Below are 14554 nucleotides of genomic sequence, written 5' to 3'. Positions count from 1 at the left end.
GGCACTCCCAGAAGTGTTGTCATTGGTCGCCTTCCCCGTCCTCATCCGAGGTCTCCGCCCATCGGCGGGTCGCTTATCCCACCAAGCATGCGACGCCGGAGGAATGGGCTTCCTTCGATAAGAAAATGCTAGCGATTCTTGAATCACAGGGCACTGGTCTGTCCGAGGCTCAGAGTGGGGTCGGTTGTGATCGGTCGAGAGACACCGCTCGTAAGCCTTCGGGCTCGGGTGGTTGGCACAATTCGCGGGAAAGGCCCCGCTCGGACAAGGGTAATCATTCTCGTCATGCCCGTTCCAGGTCCCGGTCCTTGACACGCTCGAGACCGTGTGCACCTGTGATGTTTTCGAGGAAGACGTCGACGCCTGTGGCGCAGAGGTCGTCGACGGACTCTTTCGAGGCTCCGCCTCCGAAGAAGTCGTCGATGCCATTGGCGCCCAGGCTGTCGAGGGACACGCTCGGGGCTCCGGCCTCGAGGCCTGTGTCGACGCCGTCGATGTTGTCGGCGCCGCGTTCGGCGTCAATGCCGATTCACTCGACACCCTCGACGCCTTTCGAGGCTGTTTCGATGGGGGTGCCCCGGGGCACGGTGGAACCCCCTAGAAAGGCTCTGGCCAAGGTCAAGCATGGCTTTGTTCCCCATTCTGTGCCTTCTTACCGCCATCTTGAGTACATTTCAGAGGTGGATGAGGGCTCTGATGATGGCATGGTTCCTGATACGGTGCCAGATGAGATTCTCTCGGGCCATAGCCAAATTGAGGACCTGCGTCAGTCCCTGCACGACGCCAGTGGTCTGGACACCTCTCCGGAGGTGGAGTTTTGTAGACCTGAGCCTGGCACCCATGCCGACTCCTCGTACCGGCGCCTTATGTCTAGCGTTACCGAGTACTTGGGGTGGTCTGCTCCCCCAGGGGATTTTCTTCAGGATGACCTTACGGATATCCTCGAACAAGGTCCACCAACTGACCCGGTACTGCCGTTCCATATGGCTCTACAGAGGAGGGTGGTGGCGGCTTGGACTGCTCCGGAGAGTCTCCCGGCAGTGGGCAAGTTTTTGCCGCGAAAATACTTTCCAGCCAGTAGTGACCCCTGCTACTTGACCAAGCACCCCACTCCGGAGAGTTTGGTGGTGCAGGCGGCTACAGCCCCAGCAAAGCAGGCGTCGTATCCTACCATCTCTCCTGATGGGGACGACAAGCATTTTGATGGTTGGGCGAAGAAAGTGATTTCTTCAGGGGGTATGGCGCTCAGGCGGCCAACTCTGTATGTGCCTGGTCTCGTTTCCTTAGCGGCTGAACATATTCCCGAAGGGGACGAACGGAATGGTTTCCTTGCTATGGTCCAGGATGGCAAGGATGTCATGCGTGAGGCCGTTCAGTCGGGTTTGGACATGGCAGATTGCGTCAGCGGGTCCATGGCGGCGAGCACCGTAATACGCATGTTTGCGTGGTGCGGAAGTCGGGGTTTGCTCCTGATGTGCAAGCCCGGCTCCTCAACATGCCCTTTGACGGTGAACATCTTTTTGGCAGCAAGGCTGACGAAAACCTTGAGAAGTTGCAGACCTCCAAAGCTGCAGCGAAGACGTTGGGTGCTGCAGTTCGACAACCTCCGCCTTTTCGTCCTAGGGGACAGCAATGGAGGGGAGGTTCCTTTCGTTATTACTCATCCTTTGGTAAAGCGAGAGGAGCTGCCAGTCAAAGGGGCCACCGTAGGAGTGCCGGAGGTGGAAAACAAGGTACTCGAGGTGCCAATGCCGCTCGGGCAGTTGCCTCTTTGCCCTCAGGCAACGGCGCAGCCATGAGCTCAGTCATGAGACCATGTCCCATGTTTCGCCGGTTGGGGTAAGGCTGGCGCAGCATCTTGTAGAGTGGCGTGCCATTACTTCAGATGTGTGGGTTCTGGACATCATAGCCCACGGCTACTGTCTTCCTTTCTGGCAGAGGCCTCACGACAATCCACCAGGGAATCTCTCTTTGAAGAGTCCGGATCCGCTCCTTGCGCAGGAAATTCAATCCCTGCTGGAGAAAGGCGCCATAGAACTGGTGCCTGTAGCGGAGAGGAACAAGGGATGGTATTCCCCTTATTTTTTGATTTCGAAGAAAGACGGGGGATTGAGACCCATCATGGACTTGCGCTGTTTGAACATACTCCTCAGGAAGGACAAGTTCAAGATGGTTACTCTCTCTCAAGTCCTCCAGGCCCTTCAACTTCAGGACTGGTTGGTGTCTCTCGACCTCAAGGACGCTTATTTTCATGTTCCGATCCGTCCCAAGCACAAGAAGTACTTGAGGTTCGCGGTTGGCGACTCGCACTTTCAGTTTCGGGTCCTGCCGTTCGGATTGACCTCCGCCCCGGGGGTTTTCACAAAGCTCATGGTGGTGGTGCCAGCGTATCTCAGGAAAGGGGAGATTCACGTCTACCCCTACCTGGACGATTGGTTGATCAGGGCGAGATCTCCCGAGCAAGCACTGGATCATCTGTCAGTCACCTGCCACTCCCTCCACAGGCTGGGCTTCTCCCTCAACTTAAAGAAGTCCAACTTGACACCAACTCAGAGGCTCCAGTACATCGGAGCAGTGCTCGACACGTCCCTGGGGCAGTGTTTTCCTCCCCAGGTGAGGGCTCATCACATTCAGCAGATGGTGCACAAGTTCCAACATGCCCAGAGTCTCCCTGCGTTCGAGTTCTTGAGATTGCTCGGCCTCATGGCATCCTGCATTCTTCTGGTGCCAGAGGCCAGGTTGCGGATGAGATCTTTGCAATGGGCACTCAAGCTCCTATTGGTCTCAGTCCTCCGGCAGGATGTCGGACCCCGTTCAGGTGCCACCCTCGGCTGCCCAGGGCCTTCTGTGGTGGAGCGTCGAAGGCAATCTGATGAAGGGGGCTCCATTTTGGCTATCCTGGCCGGAGGTGACGATCGTGAGGGACGCATCCCTCACGGGATGGGGTGCTCATGCCAATGAGTTGACAGTCAGCGGTCGTTGGTCTCCGTCGTTGGTCAGACTCCATATCAATCTGTTGGAGCTGAGGGCCGTCAGGCTTGCCCTGAAGGCTTTTCTGCCAACTGTTCAAGGAAAGAATGTCCTGATTCTGACAGACAACACAGTGGCCATGCACTACTTCAACAAAAAGGGGGGGCAGGGTCACTTCCTCTGTGCAGGGAGGTGATGCAGCTCTGGTTCTGGGCAATCCAGCAGGAAATTTCGATCTCAGTAGTTCATGTGGTCGGAGATGACAACGAGACGGCGGAAGCTCTGAGCAGGCAGAGCACGATCTCTCACGAGTGGGAGCTGGCTCAGGAGATTCTCCTGGAGATCTTCGCCCTTTGGGGGACCCCTCAAGTGGATCTCTTCGCCTCCTGTGTCAACCGGAAGTGCGAAAGGTTCTGCTCGTGGGAATTCCCTCCAAGAGGAGCCTTAGGAGACGTGTTCGTGGTGGAGTGGTCATTCCCACTGCTGTACGCATTTCCTCCAGTCCCCGTCATTCCACAAGTGCTGCGGAGGTTACAGAGGTTCGGTTCCCGGATGATCCTCATTGCTCCGGCATGGGCCCGGAGGACCTGGTACCCGGACCTTCTGGACTTGTCCATCTGCCCTCCACGTCGTCTTCCCTACCGAGACGATCTGCTCTCACGGGAGGGGGGTCAGGTTCTCCATCCAGAGGTCAGATCCCTCAACCTTCACGCTTGGTTTCTGAAAGGTTGAGGTATAAGGATTGGGACCTCCCTGAAGACGTGATGGAGGTGTTGCATTCTGCCAGAAGGCCCGCGACAAAGTCCCTGTACCATTGCCGTTGGAGAAAGTTCTGCGACTGGTGCAGGATTAAGAAAGTGGATCCTTTTTCATGTGACATTCCTATGGTTCTGTCTTTTTTGCTTTCTTTGGCCCACAGGGCCCTGCAAGTGGGTACCATCAAAGATTACCTGGCGGCGCTGTCTATATTTAAGCGCTCGTCTGAGGAGTGTTCTTATTTTAAAATCCCTTTAATTTCTCAGTTTTTGAAGGGCTCACTAATGTGTTTCCTTCGTCGCCTTTCCAGGTGCACGGTTGGGACCTGAACCTTGTTCTCAAGTTTCTAATGGGTGCTCCCTTTGAGCCTTTGCATTCTTGTCCTTTGAGACTGTTAACCCTTAAAACTGTGTTTTTAGTTGCGGTCACTTCCGATCGCAGAGTGAGTGAGTTACAGGCACTTTCAGTTAAGCCACCCTTCACGGTGTTTCATAAGGACAGGGTTGTCCTTAGAGTTCGTCCTTCCTTTCTTCCGAAGGTGGTTTCGGAATTTCATTTAGGCCAGAAGGTTATTCTTCCGGCATTTTATCCTCCTCCGCACCCTGGTAAGGAAGAGGAGAGGCTCCATAGGCTCGATCCTTGGAGAGCTTTAAGATTTTATATTTCACGCATGTCCCGGGTCAGAGTGGACGATCAACACTTCATTGGTTACGCTGGAAAGCGTTTGGGACAAGCTGTGACTAAGCAGACTTTGTCTCGCTGGATTATTCTAGCAATTTCTGAATGTTACCGCTTGGCAGGTAAGGACCCACCGGTTGGTTTACGGGCCCATTCTACCAGGAGGATGGCTGCCTCTACTGACCTACAGAGGGTTGTTCCTATTCGTAACGGTGTCCGGTCAAAGGATCGAATGCAAAAGGATCAACGCAATAGGACCGAAAACAAGGGTCGAATTTCTTTTTTCATTATATATATTTTTTGGGGTTTCCGTATAGGTAGAAAAAAGTGGTTTTTACCACTGAAACAGGGGTTGGGGGGCCCCCCCAAATAAAAAAAATATTTTAAAAAAATAATATATGTTTTCGATCCTTTTGATTCGATCCTTTTGTTTCGATCCTTTGACCTATAACCATTTGTAACATCTGTGTTGCAGCCACCTGGGCTGGGCTTCGGTCCATACTTTTGTACATCACTACTCTCTCGATTCTATCCGGGGGCAGGATCTGGCCTTTGGCAAGGCGGTCCTTTACTGTGCAATTTGATTGGACATTCTACATTTTTGTATTCTAAATTATTTTCCCACCTTCTTGCGTTGGTACTGCTTTGGGAGTGTGTCATAGATATGGAATACGTCAGAGGACCCAATCCCCTCAAAGAACAAGTTACTCTCTTACCTGGTAACGTTCTTTCGATGGGATGGTCCGACGACGTATTCCATATCGCTCCCTCCCTGCCTTCCCCGCTACAGAATTTCTTATGCAATTGCAGCTTACGTTTCCGCAAGGCTCTGTGTGGTCAGACTGGCAGAAGACTGGTGCCACATGTTCTGGGAAAAAACTACAACTGAGGCTATGGGCGTTGTGCGTCCTACTTATAACATCCAGTGGCGTCGGAGGAGGTCCTTGAGGACGGCGTATCAACATTATCGACGCAGGACGCAGACGCCGAAAGATTTTCCGAAGCAGCACAGCTGTGGTGATTACTGTCATAGATATGGAATAAGTCGTCAGACCATCCCATCGAAAGAATGTTACCAGGTAAATACGTCGTCGGACCATCCCATCGAAAGAACGTTACCAGATAAGAGAGTAACTTGCTCTTTGCCCTATTGCTATGATAGGAGTCGCCTCTACCATCAAATAATAAAGAAAACAGTCCTAAGCAGTCTAAGTCAAATCAAAATGGCCTATACTAAAACACCTAATGGCTGCCCTATCTCTTATACAAAAAGTGTGTAAAGGGGAGTATGTATGCAAAGGAAAGTCAGTGTTATAACATAAAGGATCAAGGTGGCTGAGTCAACTCTCCCCCCCATGTTGGACAGCATGGAGTAAGGTGGTATCTGTAGACAGGATGACACACTCTGGCTCAGGTTATCAAAAAAAGGTAGTTCAAAACGTGGGTCGAGGCCCGCTTAGCCTTCCACGTTAAATTCACGTATTTTCAGTTCACCAAAAGTTCTTTGACAGTTCAACAAAAGTTCATGTAGGTCTCACTCTGTTGGGCTCAGACTTCTCAAGGCATCAACAGTTCATGTAGGTCTCCCTCAGTCGGGCTCGGACCTCTCAACAAAAAGTACCTGATTCAATGTAGATCTCCCTCAGCTGGGCTCGGATCTCACAACCAGAGCACTTGCAGGGGTTCCCTTCCCCAAGCTTCATTCACATTTGTTAGGGGTTCCCTTCCCCTAACTTATTTCACATTCCAGGTCTTCCTCAGTCAGGTTTGCACCTTTCACTGATGTAGAAGACTTTTGAATGTGCAAGGTTGTTTTCATAGGCCTCCGCAGGACCACTTCGACTTTCACTTCAGCTTTCCCTTATGTTTTTTGCCCCAGTGTCTCTTGGTCTCGGTAGTTCTCCAGCATGGGGTCTGGCATGGATTCACATGCCCATGAATATTCCCCGTCGTCAGGCTGGGAATCCTCGGTAAAGAAAAAATCAGTATCAGTTTCGTTTCTGATTTGTCTTTCTTAGTAGTAACCAATCATTGATCTCTGGGTCATACTGCCCCCAGCCAATGACTGCCGTCTCCCTAAGCCCCGCCTCTGGCAGCCATCCTCAGATTTTTACCGCACGCTCAAGTGTTGGGAGTCCTCGTGTTTAGCTCTCGAGTTTTTTACTGCGTTTTCATGTTTTTTCAGGGATTTTCTCATTTTTTCGGTTTAATCGAGCCTCAAGCTCCACCGTTTCTACTTCCGATGACGGGGACCCGTTTCGGAATTCTTCTACGCCCCTCAAGGGTGAAGTTTTCATCGAGTTTACACTTCTTGGAGGATTCCGGAAGGTCTGCGGCCTACCTCAACATGGCCCAGGACAAAGGAAGCTCGACGCCCGGATCCAAGCTGTTCAGGAACTGCCCTGGATGCGGATTATATAACGTTTTCAAGGAGGACGAGCATTCGCGATGTCTCTACTGCCTCCATGGGGACAAGACGCATGTGGAGAAGAACTGTGCGTTCTGCAAGAACCTTTCGGAACGGACCAAACAAGATCGTCGTTCCCGCCTCGCCTCCTGGCTGGAGAAGGGCACAGCAAGTGAGAAGGCGAAGAAGAAGGCTGAGCGGGCTTCTAAGTCCTTTGAGGGCGCCCCGGCGACGGGGGCCCAACAGAAGGCCAAGCACCGCGTGTCTGTGGGCTCCGGGAGCGGCAAAAGGTCGGCCTCTTCGGTTGCCAAGCAGGGCGCTACTTCCCCGGCACGTTCGACCACGAGCCAGCGCTCTGGTTCAGGGAAGAGGGAGTCCGAGAACCCGGGTAGGCCGCTAGAGCAGACCCGGTCGATCTCGAAGGGGGAGCAAGGCGTTGACCCTCCCCCCAAGGCGAAGGCCCAGGACGCATCTAAGGTGGTGAGGGCCTTGATCCACTCGGCTAAGGCCTCTACCGCCGTGGTCTCTGCGACCCTGGCGGAGCCGGCTGAGATTACGCCAAATGAAACGGCCTCTGGGCCCAGAGTATCTTTGCCGCCGCGGAGGGAATCCTCTTTCCAGCCCACCGCTAAGACCCCCGTGAAGCCCCCGGCTGAAAAAGAGGGGGGGGGCCGGTGGCCGTTACAGACTCGGAATCAGCCTCTGAGGAGGAACTGGTGGAGACCGAGAGGGGCCTCAACGAAAGGTCCATAGGCCTCAACGAGAGGTCCATAAACCTCAACAAGAGGTTCGAGAAGGTTGGATCCCAGGGGACGGCCCCTGCTGACGTGATCGAAGATAGCAACGAGGAGGACGAACAGGGCCCAATGGAACGGCCATCCCGTCCGTCACAGCCATTGCCAGAGCCCCAGGATAGCTCGGCGGCCATTTTGTTGGCAATCCAATCCTTGTGTACCGAGAAAAGGACGAGATTACCACGGACCCCGACGGAGGATCCAGAACCAGGCCTGTCGGGAAACCCTCCGAACAAGGGGAGGAGAGTCCACCCCTCTCCGCCCTTCGTGCCCGCGAGGCCGGTGGACCCCTCATCCCTCTCGCTGGGAGAGGATACGGCGACGGATACGGCGATGGGGACAGACAACGACGGCGGCGATGACACAGCAGACATCCCGTCGTCACCCCCCCGCGGGCTTCCCCAGCCGACGAGGTTGGCTCTTTCCACCCCTTGATAACCAGGGCATCCGAGCTCTTCCAGCTCTGCCCTGAAGAACAGAAAAAGGAGGGGTTTCTGTACCAACGACGAGAGGCCAAGAGGAAGACGGTCCTCGCTGTCCCTTTACTCGACGACATCTGGGACGAGGGGCTTGCTGTCCTCAAGAACCCTGCCACGATACCCGCCAAGAGGGAGAGGTACGAGAAGAAGTACCGAGTCCCCGATGCTGCCCCCTTGTGCCTCAGGGCCCAGCCCACGCCGGATTCGGTCATCTCAGCAGCGGCTTAGAAGAAGGCAGCAGGCCCGGCGGCTTCAACTTCCACTTCCTCGCCGGACAGCGAGGGTAAGAAGTTGGACTCTATGGGACGACGAGTCATCTCGTCGGCGGCAACAACGATTAAGGCGGCCAATGCCTTAGCGATTGTGGACCGCTACGACAGCGAGCTCTGGTTCAAGATAGCTCCCCTGCTAGATTTCCTGCCTGATGACAGAAGGGAGGAGGCCCTAGAAATTCTGCAGGAGGGCGAGGTGGCGTCGGATCACGCCATTAAGGTGGCAACGGACATTGCCGATACCGGATTTCGCCAACTGGGCAACAGAGTTTGCCTCCGACGACGAGGATGGCTCAAGGCGACAGACTTTCGCCAGGACGTCCAGACTAGAGTGTTGGACATGTCGTTCGACGGCAACAAACTCTTTGGTAAGGCGGTGGATGAGTCTCTACAGGCCATCAAGACCGACTCGGAGACGGCCTGGGCCCTTGGAGTGCTTCAGCAGCGACGGCCCTTTCGGAGCTCTGGAGGCAGACAAGGTGCCTCCAAAGGATCCAGTGGTGGCTCCTCCACCTACCGCCAGGCGGCCCGCTCCTCTTCTGAGGAGGCCTACAGAGGTCGCGGCAAGCAAGGGGGTTCCCGCTGTCGTCGCCAAGGAGGCCAAGGCGGCAAGGCCGCTTCCAAGCAAGACTGACCCGCCCGGGTGGTCGGGCCCCCACCGAAGCACCCCAGTGGGAGGCCGACTGACCAAGTTCGTCAGGGTGTGGGAGTCCATTTCCACCGATCGTTGGGTGTTGGACACCCTGGCCAACGGGCACTCGCTGGAATGCCTAAAGAAGTGCCCTCGCATTCCTCCCGTGGCCAGGAAGGAGAATCACGTCCCTCAACTGCTGTTGGAGGTAAAGGCGATGCTCAAGAAAGGTGCCATCGAGCTCGTCCCCAGGAGGCTCCGGGGCTCCGGAGTGTACTCAAGGTGCTTCCTCGTCAGGAAGAAGACAGGCGGTTGGCGCCCCATCCTAGACCTGCGTCGGTTAAACAAATACATCAAAGCGCAGAAATTCAGGATGGTCACCCTCCAGCACGTACTGGGACAGCTGGAGGACGGCGACTTCCTATCGTCGCTGGACCTGGAGGATGCCTACTTCCACATCCCCATTCTAGAAAGGCACAGGAAGTTCCTCAGGTTCGTGGTTCAAGGACGCCACTACCAATTCAGAGCCCTACCGTTCGGATTAAGGTCGGCACCCTGGGTTTTCACCAAGTGCCTGGCACCAGTGGCGGCGCGGCTGCGCCTGCGGGGGATCCACGTCTACCCCTACCTGGACGACTGGCTAATCCGAGCAAGGTCAAGGGAACTCGCCGTCGATCATACCGCGAGGACCGTCCGGTTACTCACGCAGCTGGGGTTCTTCATCAACTACCCCAAATCCCACCTTTTTCCGTCGCAAGTAGCACTGTTTTTGGGGGCGAAGCTCAATACAGTGGAGCTATTGGCCTCCCCTTCAGAGGAGAGGACCAAAACCATCCAGGGCAAGGTACGGCGACTGTTAGCCACGGACGTGGCCAGGGTGAGGTCCATCAAGTCCCTTCTCGGGATGATGTCCCCATGCATCTACCTTGTACCCCTTTGCAGACTTCGGATGCGTCCGCTACAGGAGTTTCTCAACGCCCGCTGGTTTCAGACGGGGGGCTGCTTCGAGGACAGGATCCCCCTTGACGAGGAGTTCCGTCAGGCGATCCTATGGTGAGGCACCCGGGCTCACCTCACGACGGGCACAGACTTTCAAACCCCGGCATTTCAGGAGGCGGTGACTACGGACGCCTCTCTGGAGGGTTGGGGGGCCCACACAGGAGATCTCCACGCAAGAGGCCTTTGCCTCCCAGAGGAGAGGTCTCTTCACATCAACATCTTGGAGCTCCGTGCAGTGTTCTGGGCGCTCAAGTCGTTCCTCCCGTCCCTCAAGGACAAGGTGGTGACAACACCACCACGATGTTCTACATACAGAACCAGGGAGGCACCAGATCCCCAGCCCTATCCAAGGAGGCCCAGGATCTGTGGCACTGGGCCGTCGTCCAGGGGATGTTTCTGATTCCCTTCCACCTGGCAGGAATAAAAAACACCATCGCCGACTCACTCAGCAGGGATCTGCGCTCGTGCCACGAGTGGGAACTGCGCCAGTATCAAGTGGATCGACTCTTCCAACGATGGGACAAACCGCGGATCGACCTGTTCGCGACGGCGACGAACTCCAAGTGCCAGAGGTTCGCCAGCAGGTTCCCACAGCCGAGGAGCATGGGCGATGCTTTCTCGTTCTCTTGGGACGGCCTGTTTCTATACGCGTTCCCTCCGTTGCCGTTGCTGCTCCGCCTCATCAGCCAGCTCAAGAAGTCCAGGTGCAGGATGATCCTCATCGCACCGGCGTGGCCGAGGCAGATCTGGTTCCCGGACCTTCTGGACTTCTTGAGCGCCTTTCTACACCACGACCCACAGTCGCTGAACTTGCAGGCCTGGCTCCTGCAGTGCTAGAGCTTGGACGGTACGATATCCCGGCTGATTGCAGAGAGGTTCTTGCAAAGGCCAGGGCATCCTCAACTCTCAAGTGTTACGGTCATAAATGGAAGAGGTTCTCTGTCTGGTGCCGTGCACAGAAGATTAACCCTCTGCGGATTACATTCCCTCAAGTGCTACCGTACTTACTGTCGCTGGCCAAAGCTGGACTGGCTCACGCCTCCATAAAAAAACATCTGGCTGCCATCTCCCGATATACCAGGACTATGGGACGGGCGTCCTTGTGGTCCCATCGCCTGGTAAAGGAATTTATGAAGGGACTATTCCGTTCATTCCCGCCGGTGAAGACTCCTGCCCCGGCGTGGGAACTTAATGTGGTGCTGACCAGGCTCATGGGAGCCCCATTCGAGCCTATGCATTCGGCGCCCTTGAAGTTCCTGTCATGGAAGACAGCGTTCCTCATGGCCATCACCTCTGCACGACGAGTGGGAGAGATTCAGGCCCTATCTTGCAAACCTCCATACTTGACTTTTCATGACACAAGGGTAGTGCTTAGGACGCACCCCTCCTTCATGCCCAAGGTGCCGTGAACTTTGGGTCTGTGAATCAAGGAAAGGCTCTCTCGAAGACTTCCATTTCCAGATGGCTCTCCGGCTGCATCATGCATTGTCACTGGTTGGCAAACCGACCGCTGCCGAGAGCCCATTCGACCAGAGTGATCGCTGCTACCACGGCGTTTCTGTCTGGCGTACCCCTGCTGGACATCTGCAGGGCTGCTACGTGGAGGTCGACACACACCTTCACAAGATTCTACTGCGTCGATCGGGACTCCAGGGAGGAGTCCAGGGTTGGCCAAGCAGTGCTGCGCAACCTGTTCGCTTAAGGTGAGCCTGGTGAGGAGGTAAGAGATGCTTAATGTTGAGTTGTTGTAGTGCTTAATGTTGAGCCTGTTGCCACCTCCCATGGTTGTGCATGTGTATACTGCTATGTATTCTTTTATTCATGAGCATGTGAATCCATGCCAGACCCCATGCTGGAGAAGGAACAAGTTACTTACCTGTAACTGTTGTTCTCCAACATGGGTCTGGCATGGATTCACATGCGAACCCTCCCACCTACCCCTCGGCGGCTCTTCACTTGATCATACTGCCACTTGGCGTGCTACCAAATCTGAGGATGGCTGCCGGAGGCTGGGCTTAGGGAGAGGGCAGTCTTTGGCTGGGGGCAGTATGACCCAGAGATCAGTGATTGGTTACTACTAAGAAAGACAGATCAGAAACGAAACTGATACTGATTTTTTCTTTACCGAGGATTCCCAACCTGACAATGGGGAATATTCATGAGCATGTGAATCCATGCCAGGCCCATGCTGGAGAACAACAGTTGCAGGTAAGTAACTTGTTCCTTCCATAACACAAACAGAAAAGTTCAAAGAAATCTTTCTCTTAAAGCATTTAGCTTTTAACTTAACTTCCTCTTTCAACGGGATTAATCTTAACCATTGCACATTTCAGAGTTTGTTCACTTTGTCGCTTTATGACAAGACATCAAACATTTTGCAGAGACTTTCGAGTGGGCTATTTCCTTTCGCTGGACCACTGCGCTACTCTGTATCACTGGAGTCACAGTTATTGTTAAGTTTATAGTTCACTACTGGTTTGCTTTCTTTCGCGTCTCATCGGTATGCACGCAACCTTCAATTGTGAAATACACTGTTGCGGCTTCAATCTTTCCTTGACACAAACCAGCCTTTCATGTGTTTCGCTAACTCACTGATTGTGTGCATTCCTTTCTTTTCTCTGCGGCTTGGATTCACGAGTCAAGGTTGATACCACAGGCTTTGGCCTCGCCTCCCCAACTCTACCATTCACCCGGGAGGGTCGCTGGTGTCCTTGAAACACAATGCAGGCTTCTTCTTGTCGGGGATTTGGCTTTCTCCGCGTATCCTTCACGGTTTCCCGGAGGCAACAACCTCCTGCAGGGATCTTCAGGGTTTCCCTACCCCTTGCTCTGGTCCCTCGATCGGTCGTTCTTCTCCAGTGGGTTCGCCTTCTCCCTGGAAGATCTGCTCCTTCTTGCGTCTCACTGTGCTCAGAGTGTGTCTCAATGTTCCGCTTTTTATCCGTGTGAAGGTAGCTAATGGATATCAGATGTATCTAATTAAGATCAAGTGCCTGACTTTGCCTGACCTTATTAACAGGACATGTCCAATGAGATATGTAAGTGTTAGCCTCTTTACTCTCAGTCCTCCTCTTCTTCAGCCCAGTGTTCGTGTAGAAAGGGGGGGGGGGGTTGGAAAGTTGGAGAATCCTATAAAATAGGACGGGGTATGGGTACGGGAAAGGGGGGATACTGCGTCTCACCATCGGTTGCCTCACCCCCACTCCCCGAAGATCCCTCACCCAGGTGATCCTCCTGCACTGGTCCACCCCCACGTTCTGGATCCAAAGGCGATGGCCGTGCCCTGGCCACCTGAGAGAGAGATCACCGGGGACAAGCAAGTGAGACTCCCTTTGGTTCCTCACACTTCATAGATGAGGTATATCCCTATCTATGATAGGGATGTCAAAGATGAGGAATGGAGGGACATCCATCAGAAAGAACATTACAGTGAGTTAAATAATATCCTGCCTCACTTTTTCCTGTTTTCTTTTTTTTGACAGATCCCGATGGGGTTGTGAAGGCCCCGCCATTAAAGCCTCAGCGTTCCCGGCGGGCCCAGTCATGCGACAAACTGGATTCAGGACGCAGCCCGGAGTCTGAGAGTGGAGGTATGATGAATTTGTGCCCAGTAGAATTTTTGTGAGCAGGCAGATCACTGTTTTAGAGAGTTCAGATTAAGTGAATATCACAAGACACTGCTTACATCAAAAGTATATGTTCTCCAGCCTTATCTAAGTTATCAATGTGCTGTGAGCAGCCTTTCTGTCAAGAAGCCTCTCCTGATGTTAAAAAGCGGAAATGTTAATTTCATATCTAATCTATCAACTACCGATGAAATGGTAATCTCTAGTTGCGTCAACTACACTTGCCTTGTAAGGTATGCCATTGTTAAATCGACCACTGATTGGTCGTTTTAATTTTGGCCAGCACTTTTTCACTGTGATGACCAGATAAGCACAAACACATATATATGCACTGAACAAACTTTGTTAAATGGATGTTATGTTTAAGGTGAACTAATAAAAATGTATGAAATTCATTGAAAAGGACTTAAAGGGATCTTATGGTTGCAAGGTAAAATCGAAAAACCAAAGAAATGTGCAGTTATGTTAAGCCATGAAGACATAATTCTCGCCCCCACCATGCACTGCTAAGACTACCACCCAGTGCATCAAAGATGACATCACAAATGGCATCAGCAATGATATCACTGATGATATGAGATAACCGGGCGGTTGTTTTTGTTCGGTCACAAATGAATTTTAAGCAGTGGTTTTGATCTAGTCATGCTGCATTGAAAACATGATACACATACTCTAAAGGTGCTGTATATGTAGACCTTCACCTTGTGCTATGTTCTTAAGGTACTTTCCTTAGGGTTTGGCTTAAGATGAGGAACTCATGGTGGCAACAGTAAAGACAGACACAAGTGATCGCAGTTCAAGGGTTTTTATTGAACTATAAATACAGGGTGGAAAAACGCCTAACCTAAATCTAAGATGGGAGCAAGCGTCGACCATCAAATGATGAAAAAATAAGGCAGTCCTAGTGGCGTTGTGTCAAAATAAAAAGGTCCATACTAAGAA

The 14554-nt window shown here is 53.1% G+C and overlaps 1 protein-coding gene across 2 annotated transcripts in view; it reads left to right on the top strand.

The window, feature by feature from the left end:
- CARMIL3 (capping protein regulator and myosin 1 linker 3) overlaps nucleotides 1-14554 on the top strand; it is a 2002476-nt gene that overhangs the window by 1858678 nt on the left and 129244 nt on the right. For both annotated transcript variants that reach the window (XM_069633925.1, XM_069633924.1), the window contains exon 39: nucleotides 13469-13576. In XM_069633925.1, coding sequence (XP_069490026.1) covers nucleotides 13469-13576 — 108 coding nt within the window. The remainder of the gene's footprint in view (nucleotides 1-13468; nucleotides 13577-14554) is intronic.

The sequence above is a fragment of the Ambystoma mexicanum genome, chromosome 13, assembly GCF_040938575.1.
Source record: "Ambystoma mexicanum isolate Mex_15411 chromosome 13, UKY_AmexF1_1, whole genome shotgun sequence".
In the NCBI taxonomy this organism is placed as follows: domain Eukaryota; kingdom Metazoa; phylum Chordata; class Amphibia; order Caudata; family Ambystomatidae; genus Ambystoma; species Ambystoma mexicanum.
Note: the sequence above shows the minus strand (reverse complement) of the source record. Positions and strands in the feature narration are given on the sequence as shown.